The sequence below is a fragment of the Belonocnema kinseyi genome, chromosome 7, assembly GCF_010883055.1.
Source record: "Belonocnema kinseyi isolate 2016_QV_RU_SX_M_011 chromosome 7, B_treatae_v1, whole genome shotgun sequence".
NCBI classification, from domain to species: domain Eukaryota; kingdom Metazoa; phylum Arthropoda; class Insecta; order Hymenoptera; family Cynipidae; genus Belonocnema; species Belonocnema kinseyi.
This window is the reverse complement of record NC_046663.1, coordinates 123,973,675-123,994,048: the sequence shown is the minus strand read 5'-3', so window position 1 is coordinate 123,994,048 and position 20,374 is coordinate 123,973,675. Positions and strand designations below refer to the sequence as shown.

The following is a 20,374-nucleotide window of genomic DNA, read 5'->3' as shown; positions in this document are numbered from 1 at the left end:
TTAACGCTCCTTTAACGCTCCTTTGCCCACTTCTTCGTGCTTCCTGACCATTCTAAGAAGAGGGTCTATTCCATTTGCAACTCTATGTGTTGTACTCAGAATAATCCTGTTGTGAAGACATTCAAGATTCAATATTCCGCGTCCACCTGGACGGCGTGCGATGTAGAGTCGCGGAACAGAAGACTTTAGATGTATGCTTTTTTCATGTGCATAACCTTTCGTGCCCCAATGTCAAGGGATCTGAGCTCATTCTTCGCCCATGGTACTACTCCAAATGAATAGAGTACTACCGGGATGGCAAGTATAGCGCTTCTATCGACGAGCTCGGGGTCTTCAGGGATGCCATTAAGTTTTCCTCGCTTCAAATAAACCTTAGCGCATTTTTCTAACCCAAATTCCATTCCTGTTTCCTTAGTATATCGTTCGACAATCCCTAGAGCTAAATGCAGTTTCTCTTTGTTTTTAGCATAGATCTTATGATTGTCCATCTAAAATACATGAGTGACCTTGTGAATTCGATCTGCAGGTTTGCCCAAAAGTACCCGTCGGAATGGCGAAGTGCTAGAGATAGTGGCAATAATGTGAGACAAAAGAGCATTGGGCTCATGCTGTCGCCCTGAAAGACACCTCTCTGAAAGGTGACCCCGTTAGTTGTCACACAATTTTTTCCAAATAAGATAGTAAATCTGGTTTTCCAAAGCGGCATCAATCTTTGTATGCTACGTTGCCTATTTTCGGCAGGGGTATTGTGCGTCCTTCCATCAGTCACTCCGAAATTGGCTCTTCCGACTTTAAATATGTAATGAGAATGCGCGCTAAATGCTGATGGGTTGAAGGAAACTTCTTCCACCAGAAGGTCTTGTTACCATCTGGTCCCGGAGCGGAATAGTTCTTCATCCCTCTAAATCAGTGGTCGGAATGCTCTTGCCCAGGGCAGGGTACCTTACCCTGGCTGCCCTACGACTTACTTTCAGGGCAGTACCTGCGAGCTTGGCCAGACCACCCCTTTCCTCGGGTCTTTTGTTAGAAAATAAGAAAAAAATGTAAGATTAAAAAATTTGTAATTTTTCAATCAGTGACTTAAAAGTAATATATTTGGAATGTACGTTTTGTTCCGATTCTAAAGACATGCAATTTGTCGATAAAGGTTGAAAATTTGAGAAGTATTTAGTAATATATCATTGGAATCGGGAAAATTATTAGATGCTGATAATGCTATTTTCAAATCGCTAGTTGAAAAATTAAAAGTTTTAAAATTTCCTTAATTTGACATGCCTGTGGACAAAAGACCCTTGCTGTTGTAAGCTCACTCACATTAAGGTACATGAATAGACCGAAAAGTAGTAGAAAAAAATAAGTCGGTTGGAGCCTGACCGTACCTGAAAGTTAAGCAAAAAGTTTGCTTTTCTTCATCAGGTGTTATGAGGGCATCACAGAGCTCCTTGAAGCTGTTTATGTTATATGTGTATTGGTCCAGTCTATGCTGCACTTCGTAGACTTCTCTCCAAAATAATTCGATCTCATCTGGTTTGGGCGGGTTGTCGATAGTAACTGGAGGGTCTTGGAAGAGTCAAGATAGGACAGAGAGAAACTGTCGATTTTCTCTGACCCACCTATCTCTCTGTTCTAGATTTCTCTTAGGGCCAGATGGTATCCGTATTCTCTCAACAATATGCTGCCTGATGGTCAGCAACTTTGACTTGTTAAGTGTATGATAACGGGTCCGGAATTCGCGCGCGAACTTTCGAACGTTGGCGGTAAAATTCCTGCCGGGTGTGATGTTGTCAATCACACTGAATGCGGCACGCGTACTTTCTTTCTTAGCCTATCTTAATGGCGAGTTGATGCATTCGTCTTTTGGTCTTATGATGAATCGCTGGTTTTGTTTTACGGTTCGCATCGGCCAAACCTCTCACTGCATTATACACACAACAATTGATAGTCCAGAGGTCGGATTCTTCAGAAAAATGTCCACGAAGCTCGTCATCCCTTTCAGCCAGATCTTTAGGCTTGAGATAAACCTGGGTGTTGATGTTTCTCCGGGTCATAAAGGATTGCTCTTCCTCTATCGGATGCCTACCCGCTGTTGTTTTTAGTGTCGCCTCTCTTTCTCTGTTGCCAACTCGTTCTGGCTGTGATAGAATAGGCGTCCGGGTCCTAAAGCATAACTCTTCCTCCAGCGGATGCCTACCCGCTGTTGGTCTTAGTTTCGCCTCTCTTTCTCTGTTGTCGGCTTGTTCTGGCTGTGGTATAGTAGGAGTTCCGCTTACATAGCCCTTTTTTTTGGAGAACTTCGGCATGGTTTCGCAGACGTTGATGCGAAAAGTGCGATAGCTCTGGGTGTTTCTCACACCACAGATCATGCAGTCGTGTCATATAACCCCGTTCAGGGGCCACACTCGCATCGTAGCACTCTAGCAAGTCGCTATTTATTTGCTCCGTCCACCTAAAGGTCCCGAGATTCCGTCGATCCGTCGCATTGACTGTATCTTCATTGGCTCCTCCATGTCTAGAGGGGTCGGCATTGTTAGCTGACCCATTGCCAGGAGCCCTGCGCGTTCTGTTATTTTGAACCACACTTACAACAACTGTGTTTGGTGTTGTCATTGTTGTTCCCACGAGAAGCTAGGGAAAGGGGTTCGTCCATCCTTGTAGAGCCCCGCATGCAAGAATAAGGCTGCGTACTCTGAGAGGTCGCCTGATATTCCAGAGTCATCGTTATAGACACCTCACCGAGGTGCGATTCAGCTTTTGGCACGGTTTTCACACCTCCGCTTGGGGGTTAATTCCTTCGGGACCAACCCTGGACAATTGTCCACGATTGCCTGTTCATTTTTGCAACCATATTCAGCAGAAACCGTTGGTACAGGCACCCTCAATCCGCAACCCGAGGACGCCTTCGGTGGCTTTGTCATAGGCCCTTCGGTATCTTAAACTGAATGATGTTCATTTTTTTCTAGCTTGTACACTGCATAAATTACTTTTTAATATAAAAAGTAATTGCTATACACGTACACAAGTAAGCTGTAAACAGTCGTTCGAAAGAAAATTAGACTTTAAAAAGTTGTTGAAAATTCAATTGAGAAAATTCAGACTTTACATAACAAAAAATTTCTGACGTAAATTAATGTACTTCGCAATTTACCAATTCATGAACGTGATGATTCTTTTTTTAAAACAATTTCCTCTAAGAAAACTGTAACATAAGCTTCATCTGTTTAAAATAAACTTTTTTTCAAAATCTTAATAACTCCAAATTAAAAGTACTAATCTATAGTTCAAAAAAACCTGAAAATATAAAATGCTAATAAGTTGTCTATAAAACGTGATGATTCTTACATAAAATACCAATTTTCTAAAAAAAATCTCAGCAACGTAACCTTCAAACGCTGAAAGTTGTAAGGTTTCTTCCATACGTAATGATGTTTTCATAAAAATAACAATTTCCTTTAAAAAAAGCCTTTAACATGATCTTTAAATGCTATAATTTATAACCTTTCTATCAAAATTAATGATTTTCTCTCTCAAATATCAATTTTTGATGATAAAACAAAAAGTCAGCTTTAATTGTACAAACTTTTGAGCTTCTTTTTGTATTTTGTGATCAGCAGATTCTCGACACCTCCGTAGAGAATACGTAGCTCTTGATTTTATATTTGTTAGAATGATTGATGCTGATGATAGATTGATAGATTCTGGTCCATCACACGCGTCCAGGAACAAGAAGCGGAAACTCGCCAAGCAGGTCGATGACGCCTCCACCAGTACCTGCAGTGACCACAATATGATCACTTCCCTTAATGGAAGCAGTAAGGCGTCAAGAACGTTAGTGGTAACTAAACTACTATCTAATAGAACCACAGTCATTGAAAAAACTAAAATAGAAAATACTAACACAGCTAACACATCTGCTGCACCCGGAAAAATACCTCCTATTAACGTCATCGTTGACGAATTAAACCACCCCTACTCAGTGCTGCACAATAGAGGACATAGAGGACTACCAAATAGAGGACTACCACTCCATCATCAGCAACATCGAGAAGCAAGGTTTCCAGTATTACCTATATAAAAACATAATTTCACCCCCTACTAAAGTAGTAATCAGAAAAATTCCTATTTCTTTCCCTGATGATTCAATACTGGCTGAACTCAAAGAAGAAGGATACACAATTACTTCGGTCTCTCGCATGAAAAACCATTTAAAAAAACCTATGCCCATGCTCTTGGTGACTGTACCTAAGACACCACAGGCAAAAGCTTTGCTAAAACTATAGTCGCTTGCTTATATCAAAATAAAAGTGGAGCCGTAAGTTAAGCACAAAGAAACTTCTCAGTGCTTCAATTGCAAGAGATTCTATCATGTTTCTGACATGTGTCATGCTATTCCACGCTGTGTCAAATGTGGGGCTTCGCATAGCAGCTCCAGCGTCAAAAAAGATGCATAGGCTCCGGCCACTTGCGCTGACTGTGCTGAAAATCACCCAGCAACCTATAGAGAATTCCCTGACTTTGAAAAAAGCCTCTAAAAACTATAGTAACCTCGGGAGCATCTAAACCTAAAACACGCGAGACTAAATCTCAAATTAAACAACATCCAACAAAACGACAGAACCCTTAAATAACAAAGCCTACAGTCTCTAAAAGTCAGGCCCCGCAAATCAAACAAACGCCAGAAGTCGCACTTACTCAAAATGCAACTTCACAAAACATTAAAGTCAACTTAATGAACCTTATAAAAGGAACCACAACCTTAGTCACAGGCATAATGGGGGTTGAAATGAACATGGCTGAAGCTATTACCTCAACTGCCGAGATTATAAATAAAATCCTATCACTTGCTATTGAAAATGCCTACGTTCAATAACAACATTCTAAAAATCATTTTCTGCAACTCACAGAGTATCATAAATAAAATACTCGAATTAGCCACCTGCATTCACCAAAACAACACCATCTGCATGCTTAGCGAAACCCTGCTACACGAACAACAGAGGAACAGCTATTTTAATTAAAGAAAATATCGACCACCACGAATTAACAATCCCTGAACGAAAAACACTCGAAGTCTCCCTCTCGAAAATTTGTAAAAAATGATTTTAAGAAAAATTCAAACTTGCATCGCGACTGCAGAACCTGCAGACCTGCAGAACCTACAGAACCTACAGAATCGGAAAATAATTATTCGAATTCATACATGGCAGGAATCTCTCGGTTTTAGCGCTCGAATCTCATACCTTTTTCTCCCTCAATAAAAAAAGTAATTCTGACCTTATCGACTTTGCCATTTCCAAAAATAACTTTTACAACCACGAAATTTTCACTATAGATGAGCTTAACTTAGACCATCGACCATTTCTCTTAACCCTTTACACTAATTATGAAAAGGCCCCTGTCACACCTCGTTATACCTTCGCAAAAGCGAACTGGCAAACATCCAATTTCACTCTAGAAAATGAAGTTAATTTTGAACCCACGCTAGCAAACTCTACTCACATCAACGAATCCATAAAAAATCTCACCTTTAGCATAAAAACTGCAATTTATTCTTCGGTCCCTCTATCTACTATTAACAAATACGATCCACCACTCAGCTCCGAAATTGAAGACCTTATCGATATCCGTAAGAAACTCCGCCAAACTCATCGAAAAATAAAAGCTGCATTCTCAAAAACACAATCACTTGCATAAAACAATAGCAACTAAAGTTCAGGAGCACAGATGTAAACATTGAAACACAAAAGTCGGTAAACTTCAAATTAAAGATAACTCTATATATCGTATGACTAAAGCCTTAATGAAGCCGCGGTCAAATATTCCACTCCTCAAAAAATCCGATCAAACTTTTGCGCTCTCTCCTACCAACAAAGCAAATCTTGTAGCAACAAGTTATGAAAGTAGTTTCGCTCCACATGTAGAGCTATCTGACCCACTACACGTCTCTGAATGAGAAAAAATTCTTTCCGAATTTCTTAAAATCCCAAGCACTGATAACTTCAAAAAATAACCGATAAGTAATTAACCAAACAAATTAAAAATACTAAAAATAACAAAGCTGCTAGCCTTGATTCAATTTCTAGTTTAGTCCTCAAAAAGCTTCCTATCTCATTATAGGAAGCTTTCCTGAATCTTGGAAAATAGCTCACATTTTAGTTTTTCAGAAAAAAGGCAAGGATTCACATCATCGCCATTTTACACAGCATATGATGCTTAAGCTGGCCGAAGCAATTTGCTTAAATTTCAACCGAAGAAAACATACTGGAGCTGTTTTTCTCGACGTAGAAAAAGCTTTTGATAGTGCCTGGCATGTTGGACTGCTCAGAAAGCTAATGAATTACAACTTTCCAAGAGGGCTTATCCATTTCATACATTCTTATCTTTCCAACAGAAAATTCTTAGTCAAAATAGGCCAGACACTTTCAAAAGAGAATCCTATCCGAGAGGGTGTTCCCTAAGCGAGCATTTTAGGACCAGTATTCTTCATTATCTACGTAAACGACATCCCTGAGGTCCCTGAAGGTTTAAGCGGATTATATGCAGATGACACCGCGTTATTCACTTCATCCTGGCCAGTTCCAAAAATCTTAAAATTACTTAAGAACGCTCTTGAAGTCATTGAAGCATGGACTAAACTCTGGGGAAAATAAAAATAAACGTAACAAAATATCAATCAATTCTTTTCTCAGTCAGAAGAACAGCTAAAATAGATCCATCCAAAATTTGTAACGAAACAAGAGAATGGAAAACCTGCGTGAAATACCTCGGAGGTAAATTACACAAGCGTCTTACCTGAAGCAACATATCCAGCAAACTAAAGGGAAAGCTCTCGGCGTTATCTCTCGATTAAATCCTATTATTAACCGACATGCTAGCCTAAAACCTGAATATGGAATCCTAATTTACAAAATTTTTCATCCGACCGCCCGCTTGCGGGCTTTTTTTCTACATATAATAAACGTCTCTTTAAATTCAAGCCATGTCAAATTTCTCTCAAATTTTATAATAATGCCCGAACGGGTAACGCACAACTTCTTCCTGTCCGATCATTCTTCGGGGACATCACTAATCGTGAGTGCGTGACTGGTTGTGGCTTCCTCATCCCCAACCCTTTTTCTTTTTCTTCTGATGTACTCTTGCCTCTCTTCTCAACTATGAAACCCGCATCCAAGTCTTGCTCTCTGAAAATAGCAGATTTTGTGCAAAACGTGCTTTGGATAAACAATGCTTTGCCGAAATCGCTCCCTATCCTGAAAATGAGTGAGTGAGTGAGTAAGCGACAATCTTAGATCAAAATGGCAATGAAGACAAGCAGAGACGAGATGCTGTCAGAACTTTTCCAAACATTCTGGATATAAATCACAACAAATTTCGGATATTCCTAATTTCCCATAGTGCTTTCAGTAAAAATGTCATTTTGCTCAGTTACTTTTTCAAAAAGCCTTGTTTTTTAATCTGAATATGGAAATCGATCAAAGTGACGCTTTTCATGGATTTTCATCATTCAGTCAAGCTCAGTGTAATTTATATTTCATAGTGGATTATTTTTACAATACAAACAAGGAATTTCATCAAGGCCTTATTATAGTGATTACAAATGAGACTCGGGCAAATGGTTATTTGAAATTTGGAGTATTTGGATGTGATAATGTGCAGAAATATTGTACATAATGTACGGAAGTCAAAAAGGCTTTCTCAGTTATGAAATTTCCCTGTATCTAGGTTTTGAGGAAACTTCTTTGTTGGAGTCGACAAGAATCAATAGGATCGCTGCAATTTAAAATACTTTTGAAGTTAAAAATAAATTATTATTACAAGCATATAAGTTTTTTTTTCGATTCGAAAAAAAATTTGATGCATTCGAAAATAGTTAAGTGGGGGAGAATTTTTTTACAAAGAACAAAAAAAGAATTATGTACAAAATAGTTAAAATCCTCAAATATTTAAAAATCCTTTAAAATCTCCTGAAATTTTTTAAAGCTCTTGAAAATTAGTTGTAAGTTTAAAAATACCCTAAAATATGTCAAACCTTTAAAATATTATACTAAATTATTGAAGTCAATTGGAAATTCCTTGAAGTCTATTAAAATTTCGTAAGATATATCAAATCTTTCAAAATCTCCTATTAAATTAATGTAATCAATTGAAAATTCCTTTGAACCTTTAAAATACTCAAAAGTATTTCGAAATCTTCAAAATATTTTGAAACACCTTGACACCTTTTAAAGATTTCTAAAGTACTTTGAAAATTTTTAAATAACTCTGTTAATATTGTTAAAATTCTTTTATTAAAATTTTATTAAAAATTCTTATTAAAAAGGCTAAGGTTGGAAATTCAGTAATTTTGTTATAAAGTCATTTTTTTTGGTTGAAAATTCAACTGTGTTGTTGAATCCTCGTTTTTCCTCGTTGTCAAAAATTCATATATTTAGGTGAATTTGGCATCATTTTGGTTAAAAATCACAACTGTTCATTAAAAATTAATCTGATTCATCTTTTTTGTATTAAAATACGAAAACGTTAGTTAAAAGTGAAACTACTTTTAAACACTTTTTTTGCTTGGTTGACGATCAATATTTTTTGCTGAAAAATGTATTTAAAAAATAAATAAATTGTCTAGATTTATTTACATTTATTTTTGTATTTCATTATATTTATACATTTATTTTAATTATTTCCAATTAATTAATTTTCTTATCTTCATAAATTTATTATAAATTATGTGTTATTATTTATTATATTTATTTATTTAAATAAATATGTGTGTGTGTGTGAAAAAAATAAAAAATATTCGGAAACGAACATAAACGGTGGCACATAGATGAGTATTCGGAAAGCATGGGAATAAGATAATGTGACACTGCAACACTTATTCGGAAAAAATTGGAAACATTCAGAAAGAAGTAGATGCAGTGGGACACTTCGGAGAGAGTTCGGAAACACATCGGAAACCTTCGGAAAGAGTGACGTTTGAAAGGAAATCGGAAGCAAAGTTCCCATACAATTCGGAAAGGATCGGAACGGAACCTCTTTCCGAACTCTTTCCGTTTCCTCCGCTAGGGATGCATGTGTCTTGTATCTGTATTTGTAATCAGCCATCAGGCTAGCTTTCAACTTCAGGCCATGCCTCGATACCGTGCATTGGCGTGAAGTTGATAGCTAACATAATTATAATATTAACATCAATAATATATATATAATAGTAATAATATCCATATTATATACACCTGAAAAGCATAACCTCAAAATCTACCCCTGCATCTTTCAAATGGGGATCGAGATATAAATAGAAGACAACCCTACCAAAAGAAATCTCTGAGTATATTCTAAAGATTCTGTAGGGTCAGAGAAGCGCAGAGAAATTCTCTGCAGGCACTCAGGTAGATATATTCAAAGGTCCAGGTAGTTCTTTTAAATGTTTTAAAGGCTTTAAAATGTCCTGTCCGAAACTGAAATACGACCATAAATAAAAATCAGAGAGGCTGAAATTGAAATAAGAATTCGATAATAAATAACAAACAGAGGGGCTATATCAATAGAGTAGCCGTCACTCAAGGGTCCTTTGTTAAGCTTTCGGATTAAAATTTGGAAATAGATTTTTTTTTAATTTTATAGTTAACAGCCTAAAATATAATAATTCGGAATCTACGGGGTTTCGATGATTTCAGATATCTAACTTTTGTTTTAAATCCTTAAAATTCGAATTAATACGACGTTTCTCGTAAATGGAATGAGATACGCCAAAAAAGACATTTGTGAATTCAACTAGAAAATGGTATATTAGTATATAAGTTATAATTATAAATAAGTATAATGAGAAAATTCATGAATTAAAAACAGTGTTAATAATTTGAAGAGAAATTTAAAAAGGGAGAGTCGGATTAGCGACGGCAAACTACTGTAAATAACTCTGCCCGTCCGGTACGTTACGAATACAAAAGGAACATTATATTACCGTCGCACCACACTTAAAAGGACCACTAAAAGGACCTTGAAAAGGACCCAAATCTCCCAGACTATCTCCGAGACTAAATTGTTTCAAATCGACTCTGCTTATAGTTTCAAATGGGCAGGCTATTTCGCTAAAGAATACTCAGAGATTTATGTCGGTAGGGCTCCTAAGTTTTCCGAAGCTTTCAGATCGGCAATCATCGTGCAGCAGAAAACCTGAGAAACCCGAAGTTCGAATCGTGTATTTTCGGCTTACACACGAACTTACAGTGGTAATAATGAACCTTCTGGTTTGCGACTCCGAAATGGTAGGAATGGAGAAGGTAAATTTCAGGCTCGATCTGACAGCTCTGTCAGGGTGTATCCTACATAATACGTAATGTGCTGCTGAGATCTTTAAAATCTGGTGTACTGTAACGCTTTTAAAATCTTTGAAACCCTTTACATCTTTTAAAAGTTTAAAAATCTTAGTGAAATTGTAATAAAATATTCAAAATCTGATATACACGCCTTTATAAAATGTTTAAAATCCTTTTAAATATTTTAAAATCTTTGAAACATTTTGAAATGTTTAGTAATGTTTTGTAATATGGTGTATACTCAAGAAACGAGTGGTGAAACTCTTGAAAATTCCGTTATATGACCATGGCTCATTCTAATTCTGAAGTAGCTGAGTTAATATTGAAGATTTCAGCTAATAATTTTTATAATTTCTAAGTCAAATATCACAAAAAATGTATATTTTAACATTCTATAGTAGCGAAGACGAAATTTTCAAGGTCGCTGGACAACCAGCTTATAAGAATAATTCGCCGCATCTTACCCCTCATCATTTGAATCTCAGATTTATCGTTGCAATTTTCATTCTCATACGCATTAAAATTTTCGCTGCAGTTAGTCAAAAGCGTTTGATTCTCATATTTAATTCAATAAGTAAAACAACACATTTCATCGCCAATTAATTACGTACAACCTGCAGATATTCACTTTATTTAATTAAGTTCGAAGTACAAAACGATTTTGACACTTGTCAAACGTCAAATATCACTCACGTACCATTACATTAGTGAAATCCAACTCCAATTTTTAAGAAAGTACTTATTGCACGTCCCGAATGTATTTAAGAACAATTATAATGTTGTGTTACATTTTTTTAAATTCTTAACTAATTATTTATTTGAAATACGCGGTGAATTTTGGCGAACATGACCTTTTTCAGAATTAGGTTATACGTATATTTTGCGCACGTCTTCTGAGTCTCAACACCTTTGACCAATTAGCGCAAGATCTCGAACGCGGGAGATTTGTAAGCCGAATTACAGTCGTCTATATAGCACTTTTTTGCATTACACAAATTCATGGCGGGTTGCATTGTATGCTAGAGTTTATATCATTATATTCCCTATGACTACATAGTAAACGTCCTTACTGTATATGGCTCTGTGTGGTTCTATATATCCTTTTGTCCATTTTTATACGTTTTTATAAGACATTTAATGGAGGGTTATTTCAACCCTCCATTAAATGTCCATAAATAGACCGAAAAGTAGTATACAAAATTAAGTTGGGACGTGCCTGAACATACCTGAAAAGTGAGCCAAAAATTTTCCGGCCACTGTTCTTACGCATAGCTAGCTCAAGCGCAGTACCTTTACATGCCAAAGTTGGGATCACTAGACGCTACGTTCCCGCCATCCCTTGGTATTAAAAAGAAAGAATAGAAACTCGAGGAATACCCAGTGTATTTTATTTTTTATAACTAAATAACCCATAATATATAATAATAGTATAACATATTACATGTACTGTATTTTTTTGGTAGTGACATGCAAAGTGGATACCGTCTTCTGCTGGTGGACAATTGAAGGTGATTTATTTTTTAGAAATAAAATAAATCACGTTATATACTACAATTTATATAATCCCAGATAGCAGTATGCGCGCACGGTGCATGCACGAGTGTGAATAATCCGTCACGCAGGCCACCAAACAGATGTGTCCGCATAAGCGTGAAAAATGTGTCGCACCTCGTGTGAGTCGCACGCGTGCCGATGAAGTGCATCCCTTCCAATTTTTTTATCTGTTTTGTAGATTTAAAATTTGAACTTTCAATTTTTCAAGAAAATTCGAAAAGTTATTATATTAATCTTGTAGGGTTTTCAAAAATTAACGTTGTTCTTCTTTTCACTTTTTTCATAACGGGCGTTTTTCAGCTTCAAATTTTAAGTTTCGTTTTTTTTTAATGTTGTAAATGTTATAACTTTGGTGATTTTTTTGCTGTAATTATGTTTTGAAATATAATTAAATTAATATTAGTTTCAAGTTTGAGTAGATTTAATAGATTTTAAATATTCTTTAATATTCAATATCTGTCTGTATGTCTGTATATAGATAGATAAACGTTTATTTTTCGGCCTGCTGGCCATAACAAGTTTGACTTGCTTACTCTTCCATTTTTCACAGAATTTTCTTATAACTACGTCTTACAAAGTACCATCCATCCACACCTTATAACTAGTCCGCTCGCTCCTATAGCCTAACCTTCCTCGCTGCGCCTCACCTCGCACGCATTTCGCTCTTTTGTCGCTATGCCTCGCATCGCCAACCTCTGTATCCGCGGCTAACACCTAATACTTAACTACTATTTACAATATTTACATTTCTCTTACATCTACTTCCTCTCCTATTTACAATCTTTCCTTCTCCATTCCTCTTCCTACTTCCTTCTCTTCTTCTCTATCTTAGCCAACACCCCCTTCACCCATGCTACTGCCCTTTTGTCACCCCTTTCATGCAACAATACCTCCCCCTCCTTTCCACCTCTACACATTCCTCCAACCAATGCTCCAATTTTGCATCCCCCTTCCCGCACAATTTACACATTCTCTTCTCTCTAGAAATCCAGAACCTATTATACTTCTCCATGTAACCGCACCTCACTCTCGTTATAAGTTTCTGACTTCCTTGCTCTACTTTCTTCCAAAAATTTCTCATATTTACACGCTCGACTCCCTGTTATAATCCCTAAACTCGTTCTTGCTGTCTCCCTCCTGACAATATAGTTCGGCGTATTCCTTGCCAACCCCAGTATCCACTTTACATACCTCTCCTGTACCCTATTTACCTCCTCACTTACCTTCCAACCCCACACCTCCACTCCGTAAAATAAGACACTCATCACTAGCGAATCAAACAATTTCATTCTCCTTTCAAAATCATCTGCGAACAATCTCTTCCTCAGCCCCCATACCTGCACTACGTCATCTGCGTATGCGAGTGACCATATCCTGACTCCTCCTACCCTAACTTCTCCTACCACTCCGGCCGCCAGCTTACTTTCCATATGCGCGATCAAAATTGCAAAAAGCGTTGGGCTAAGCGGGCACTCTCTCCTCAACCTCCTATCCATCCAGAATCCCTCAGATATTCCCTCCCCTCCTCTCATCCTATCTTTCCTCTCCTCATATACCTCCCTTACCCTCTCGATCAGGCCCCTCTTCACTCCCCTCTCTGCCATTGCCTCACACAACCTCCTCCTACCCACTGACGGGAACGCGCTCTTTAGATCTACAAAAAACGCGTAGACTTTGGCACCCTTTTTGGTTAATTCTCTATTCACCACGTGTTGGAAGACGTAAATATTGTCAATAGTGCTCTTCCTCTCTCTAAAGCCCCCCTGCGTCTCCGGCAATATTCCTTTTCCCTCAACATCCTTTCGCAGCCTATCTGCTAACGCCATCGCGTATATTTTGTACGCAGTATTCATGAGCGTAATTCTTCTATAATTTTCCTGTCTCTCCCTATCCCCTTTCGTATACAGTGGTACGATCAACCCCTCTCTTCACCCTCTTGGGAATCCCTCCCCCCTTCATACTTTTTTCACTACCCCCTTCAGCCTCTGCCTTACCTATTGTGTGCGAAACAGCCACGCTTCGTTCTCTACCCCGTCAATCTCTGCTGCCTTCGATTTTTTCAACTTCCCTGTCTGATTCTCTATCTCCTCGTCGTTCAGCTCCCCTTCATCTACCTCTCTGTTTCTTCTAATCCCCTCATCCCTCTTTGGTGTATCTGACCCTTGAAATGATTCCTTAAAAAATTTCCTCCATTCGTCGCTCCTTATCTTCTCACTTATCCCCACCCTACGTTTCCTCAACCTATTAATTATCTTTAACACGTCCCCTTCTGTCTTAACACTTCTCAACTCCACTCCCAGCTCTTCTTCTTTTCCTGCTCTTTCTTCTTACACATTGCCCTAAACTCCTTCCTGATTTCTACGTGCTCCTCCCTTTTCGCGGTTCCTTTCTTCCACTTCCTGTACTTCTTTTTCACCTCTCTCTTCATCGTTTTAGATTCGCTATCCCACCACGGCTTTACCATTCCTTTCTTCTTTTTCCTAAATGCCTTCTTTTGCACACAACCTTTTACTTTCTCTTGTAGATCCTCCCATATCTCGTCCACGGACTCCCCCTCAAAGCTTACGCTGATCAACTGCTCCTGATACTTCTCTATCGCCTCTATTGTCCATGATACCCTCACTCCTAACGACCCTTCTTCCCCACCCTGTCTTTTGCACGCCTCCCCCTGTATCAACAAACTCAATGGCTGATGGTCTGATTCCACCCTTCCTTCCACTGCGAATTTCTCTATCTCCTCAAACCCTTGCATATTCATAATCACGTAGTATATCACCGATACACCCCTCTTACTCACATACGTGTATTCTTTCTCTTCGTCCCCTTTTACCCTACCATTCGCCACCGCTCACCCTCTATCCTCCATCCAGTCTCTTAGAATCTCCCCCTCTTTATTTATTATTTTATCCTTCGATTTTCTTTCAAAGCCCTCCCCTTCCTGGTACAGGCCCCCTTCCCGCCCAATTCTCGCATTAAAGTCTCCCCCCATTACCACCATACCCTCATCTCTCTCTCTCCTAGTAAGTTTTCTACACTTTCTTTAATCCTTTCCATTCCATCCTTATTGTACACATTCACAAAATTATACATCACCCCTCCTATCTTTACAGCCCTCATTTGTACGCCCTCACCCTTTCCTTCTCCATGAACTTCTTCCTGTAATTCATCCCTAACCCCTATTATAATTCCCCCACTAGCCCTTCCTTTCCTTTTTACTTTGACCGCCTCCTGTAGTCTTCACCTATACCCCCTTGGCAACTTTCGCTCTACTCTGTCCCATTCCTTTTTCTCTACCCACGTCTCTAACAGTCCAATCACATCAAATTCCTGAGTATACCTCCAGAAATGCTCATCTTTCTTCTTTACCCCTGCTACGTTCCAGCACAACACCTTTAATATTCCTCCACCCTGCTTTACTCCTACCCCCCTACTTCCCCTGAAACAAATTCCCCTGCACTTCCTTCAACACCTCCTTCTCCTCCTCCCATACCCACATTTTCTCGTCTATTTTTATTTTCCGATACCCTACCTTCACTGCTCTCCCTTCGCTCCTCTCCTTCATAGCCCTGTCATTCAGCATTCTCTGAACATCCCTTTCCTTCCTTGTCAAATCTTTATTGATAAAAACCTTATTGTTCTTTATCCTATTTTTGTTACGCATTACCCCCAATTTTTCTTCCCAGCTCTCCAATTCCACCACCTCCACTTCATTCTCCTTTCTCCCCTCCATCCTAACTTGCGCTACCTTGCCTTTAACTCACCCTATGCTCTGTAGCAGCACTTCCACCCCGTCCCTTTCTTCCCCGCTCTTGCATCTCCTTTATTTTATCCTATTTTTCCTTCCTTACTGACACCAACTCCCTCTGCAATCCTTCTACTTTTCCCCTCAGCTCTTTTACTTCCTTTCCCCATCTCTCATCTCTTACTCCTCCCTTAACCCTCTGATCTCACCTATCAGCACCCCGATAGCCTCCTTCTCCGTCTACCCTTTCTTGGGGGGGGGGGGGGGGGGGTGGTAATCTTCGTGTTCGTACGCTTTTTTTAAAGAGACTCCCTAGCGCGCTTTTCTCCGGACTCTCTTTGCTTTCTCTTTTGCTCTTCAAGAGATCCTCCCCCTCACTTGCACTGGACGCTCTCTCCCTTGCCTGATCGCTTCTTCCGTTTCTGATTCTTCCCCCTCCCTGACGCGCCACTTGATACCCGGCCACGCACAACTGGCCGTCGTGTCCCTCTGTAAATTTCCTCCCCGTCTACTTCACTACCAGCACTGCTAGTACTCTCGCTGCCCACCTCCCGCTCGTCCGTCGGTAACTGTAACCTATCCATACACAGAAGTACTCACTGTCGCCCACAGATGACTCTTAAGTCTGCTGCCGCCTTCCGCCTTAAAATTTCAGTTTCTTTGCCCTATTTCACCTCTCACATCCCCGTTAGCCATCCTTTTTTCACCCCTAACATCCCCCATCACTACAAGAACCACCCTTGCTCGCCATGAAGGCCCAAAAACCTAAACACAAAATTACCCCGCGCCCTTGCAAACCTAACCTCACTTTCCCTATTTAACCAAATCCCACCCCCCAACTACAATGTAAATTAATTTCTATCTTCCCAATGTACCCTTAACAACCGTACTCACCTCATAAAGTTCCACCCTCACACTCCACTCACACCTTCCACACAAAATTTGTAAAAACTTCTCATTGTACCTTCAAAACCAGCGAACGACATACGTATTTCTAAGTGAACGAGACCCAACAGAAGGAAGTATTTAGGGAATGATACGTCTTCTTATCTTTAATATTCAATATCTTTTTAATTAGTTTTGGATTTCCGAACCTCAAAAATCCATTACTGACAACCCAGAATGAATTTGGCAAATTCGTGAACTAATGAAATGAAGATAACCACTATATTGAAGGTATACCCTTTCGACAAAAGTTTCGTCATTTCTTTTAAAAACACTTATAATTGTACGAAATTATATTTCTTATTGTATTAAAAATATTTTTTTCAGGATTTTTAACACTGTAATTGGTACATTTTAGCGCAAACCACCAGCCTTAGCATTTATTTAATTATTTCAAACTTTACATTCTCATTCATAAGAGTCTAATGTAATCGTCCAAATTTTCGATCTCCGGGTATTCACAGATTTTTACGTTTTGGCACTCACGGAATCCGAAAATTATACAATTTTATCGGTGTCTGTCTGTATATCTGTCTGTATATCTGTATATATGGTTATATAATTTTCAAAATTTTGAAAATGTTTAGAAAAATAGAAGAAAATATTTTTGTAAAAGATTAGGAAATTTCATCTGAATTTGTCACTACATATCAAATATATTTATAAACTATCTCAGTTAAATTTTACGATTAAATAAAAATTCAAAAAGTTAGAGCTTTTCAAAATTTGAATAAAAATTTAGTATAAGTTTTAGAATTTTTTGTCAAATTTTCTGGTAGACATCAAAAAGACTTGCAGATTACCTTAATGACATTTTTAAATTCGATAAAAATTCATTTTTTAACATTTGGAAATTTTCAGAAACAAGGGCAAATTTTTTTTAATAGATTAAGAAATATCGATCCAAATTTCTACTAGATATAAAATATATGTTTTTCTAAGCTATTAGCATGAAATTTCTTAATTAGACAAAAGTTCCAAAAGTTGGATCATTTTCAAAAATATGCAATTTTGGTTCTTAAGAGATTTATAAGTTTAAAGCACTGTTTTTAGTAGATTTTAACCAAATCTACAAATTATCTTGATGAAGTTTTTCAATTGTACACAAACTATCGAGCGCGAGTTTCGTAATGATAATGTAATCGTCAAAGCCGTAGGTGCTTGGCGAACCTTAATTAAAAACAGATCGAAAAAATTGCATTTACAATTTATGGCTGTAATTCCTCAGAAGTTTAAATCACAGTTTTAGATTTAAGTTTTAGTATTTACGGTATTAAAAAAAAAAGTAGTTAACGTGTACGCATTAAACGTACGAAAACGAGCGCAAGAGCGTACCCGTGCGCCCTAGGCGCGCCTAGCGTGCAATGAGAATGTGCCCGCGCAGAGGGCATATATTTTTTAAAGAAAAAGCATGAACCTCCAACTTTTTTAGAGAATAGAATTACAGGCATGTGACCAAACCTAGATGGGCGCATAGCGCGACAGAAATACAAATTTGAAATTAGTATGCATTTTTCTTCTTTAAGGGCATGTGACACACTCAAATACCTATAATAACGACCTCACTTTTTCAGTTTACTGAAGTTTTTTTGAACTTGAGGACTGTTTTTGTTAATAAAATATCGGACTGGAACTTTGGAAAACGTGTCAGAAGACTATAAACTAGGTTTGTGCACTTCATTTGAGTAGAAATTTCGCTAAAAATTATTTTCAAAGAAATTAAAACTGGGATAATTTTTTGACATATTTTCTTTGTGCCGTGGAATTTTTAGAACGTAAGAACTTTTTTTATGTGTAAAACATTGGCTTCAAATTTTAAGAAATGCAAGAGTCGACAGTAAATTACGTTTATGTACGTCTTTTTACATCTCGCAGATATTTTAAATGTAAGAAAAGTTCTTATGTTTACAAAATTTCAAGATTATGTCCATAAATGGTTCCACTTAATTTCTTTGAAAATAATTTTTATTGAAATTCTCAATCAAATAAAGTACATAAACGTACTGTATTGTCTTCTGGTACATTTCACCAAAGTTTCAGTCTGATATTTTATTTAGAAAAAAAGTTCTTAAGATAAAAAAAATTGAGTAAACTGAAAAAGTGAGGTCGGTAATATAGGGATCTGAGTGTGTCACATGCCATTAAATAAAAATTCTAAAAAATTAAAAAAAAAAATTATATTCTTATTATTAGTGATTTTTGAGTAAATAGTTTCATATTCAAAAATGAAAAATGGTAGTTAACCTTATTTTTTCGAATCTGATGAAAAAAAAAAATAAAAATAATATTATAAAAAGTCTTAAACGTTATTGCAGTTTCAGAATGCTTTATAAAGCTTCACTATAAATTAAAAATGTATAATTCAGCACCCCTTGAAAATACTCGGAGAAAAAATAAGACCCATACTCGGACTTTAAAAGTTCTTTCAGTTTTATTTTGCTGGAACACCTCTAATAAATATTAAAACAAAATAATAATGTTGTAAAATTACATAATCTAATTCAGCAATTACATTTGTCTTTCAGATGCCTCAGACTTGTCGAGACGAGCCGTGCCAATTGGGAGTCGACGAAGCTGGACGTGGACCAGTTTTAGGACCAATGGTATATGGAATTGCGTACGCTCCCTTATCGAAAAAGCAGCTTCTCGTAGATCTGGGATGTGCCGATTCAAAAAGTTTGACCGAAGCAAAGAGGGACTCCATTTTTGATAGCATATGTCAAAAGCACGACCAGATGGGCTGGGCTGTCGAAGCCATATCGCCAAATTACATATCCAACTGTATGTATCGACGAACAAAAACATCGTTGAACGAAGTTTCAATGAGTTCGGCGATAAAGCTAATCAAGCTGGCAATACAGGCTGGCGTTAATCTTGCCGAAGTGTACGTAGACACTGTCGGTAAACCCGAGAAATATCAGGCCAGATTGCAGGAAATTTTTCCCGATCTGAAAATAGTCGTTGAAAAAAAGGCTGACTCAACTTTCCCTATCGTGAGTGCTGCTAGTATCTGTGCAAAAGTAGCAAGAGATCACGCTTTACGTGCTTGGCAATTTCGAGAGGGCGACAATGAAAACGAATACGGAAGTGGTTATCCTAACGACCCAGTGACTAAAAAGTGGTTGTCTGAAAATGTAGATCCAACTTTTGGATTTCCGATGATAGTCAGATTTAGTTGGTCCACTGCTGAAACGATTCTCGAGTCCAAGGCTTTAGCTGTTGAGTGGGAAGAAAATGAAGAAGACGCCAGTCCCACAAATATAAAAATTTCCAATTACTTTATGAAGAATCCAAAGACGGCAAAAAGAGAGAAGCACAAGTTTTTCAAGGAACGTTCTCTTTCCAATGCCACTAATCTATAATATTTTCAAAAAACTGTACATTGTAAGCAATTGAAATATTTTTATTATTGAACTTTATCTCAGAAAAGTACCTCTTTAATGTATATATTTACAATTCCTTTTTTCGCTTGAATATGCCGAGATTATGGTAGATTTACGGTAGTTTCGCTTTAATCTTATATGTACAATTAACAATAAGGAACCTTAAATATGAAATATTAATGTCAACCTTTTTAACACATTATAAACCTATACAATTTATACTAAATGGACTAGATTAATAATGTAACCTTTCAATCTCTCCCTCTTTCTTTACTAAAGTATACGTACTCAGTACTCACAACGCCGTGTAAATATACGTACAAATATCTTTTATTAAGTTGTATTAAGTTTCATTATTATATTTAGTTATTTTATTAAGTTAAGTTTTTTGTGAGTCAGCCGCTTCATTTTGACGTTTGCAATTGAGAATATTTTTATATATT

At 37.5% G+C, this 20,374-nt stretch overlaps 1 protein-coding gene across 3 annotated transcripts in view; it reads left to right on the top strand.

Annotated features, from left to right (window-relative positions):
• LOC117177130 (ribonuclease H2 subunit A) overlaps window positions 1-20,157 on the top strand; it is a 49,688-nt gene extending 29,531 nt beyond the window's left edge. For all 3 annotated transcript variants that reach the window (XM_033367626.1, XM_033367625.1, XM_033367627.1), the window contains exon 2: window positions 19,074-20,157. In XM_033367626.1, coding sequence (XP_033223517.1) covers window positions 19,074-19,910 — 837 coding nt within the window. In that variant the 3' untranslated portion in view covers window positions 19,911-20,157. The remainder of the gene's footprint in view (window positions 1-19,073) is intronic.
• The last annotated feature ends 217 nt before the right edge of the window (window positions 20,158-20,374 follow it).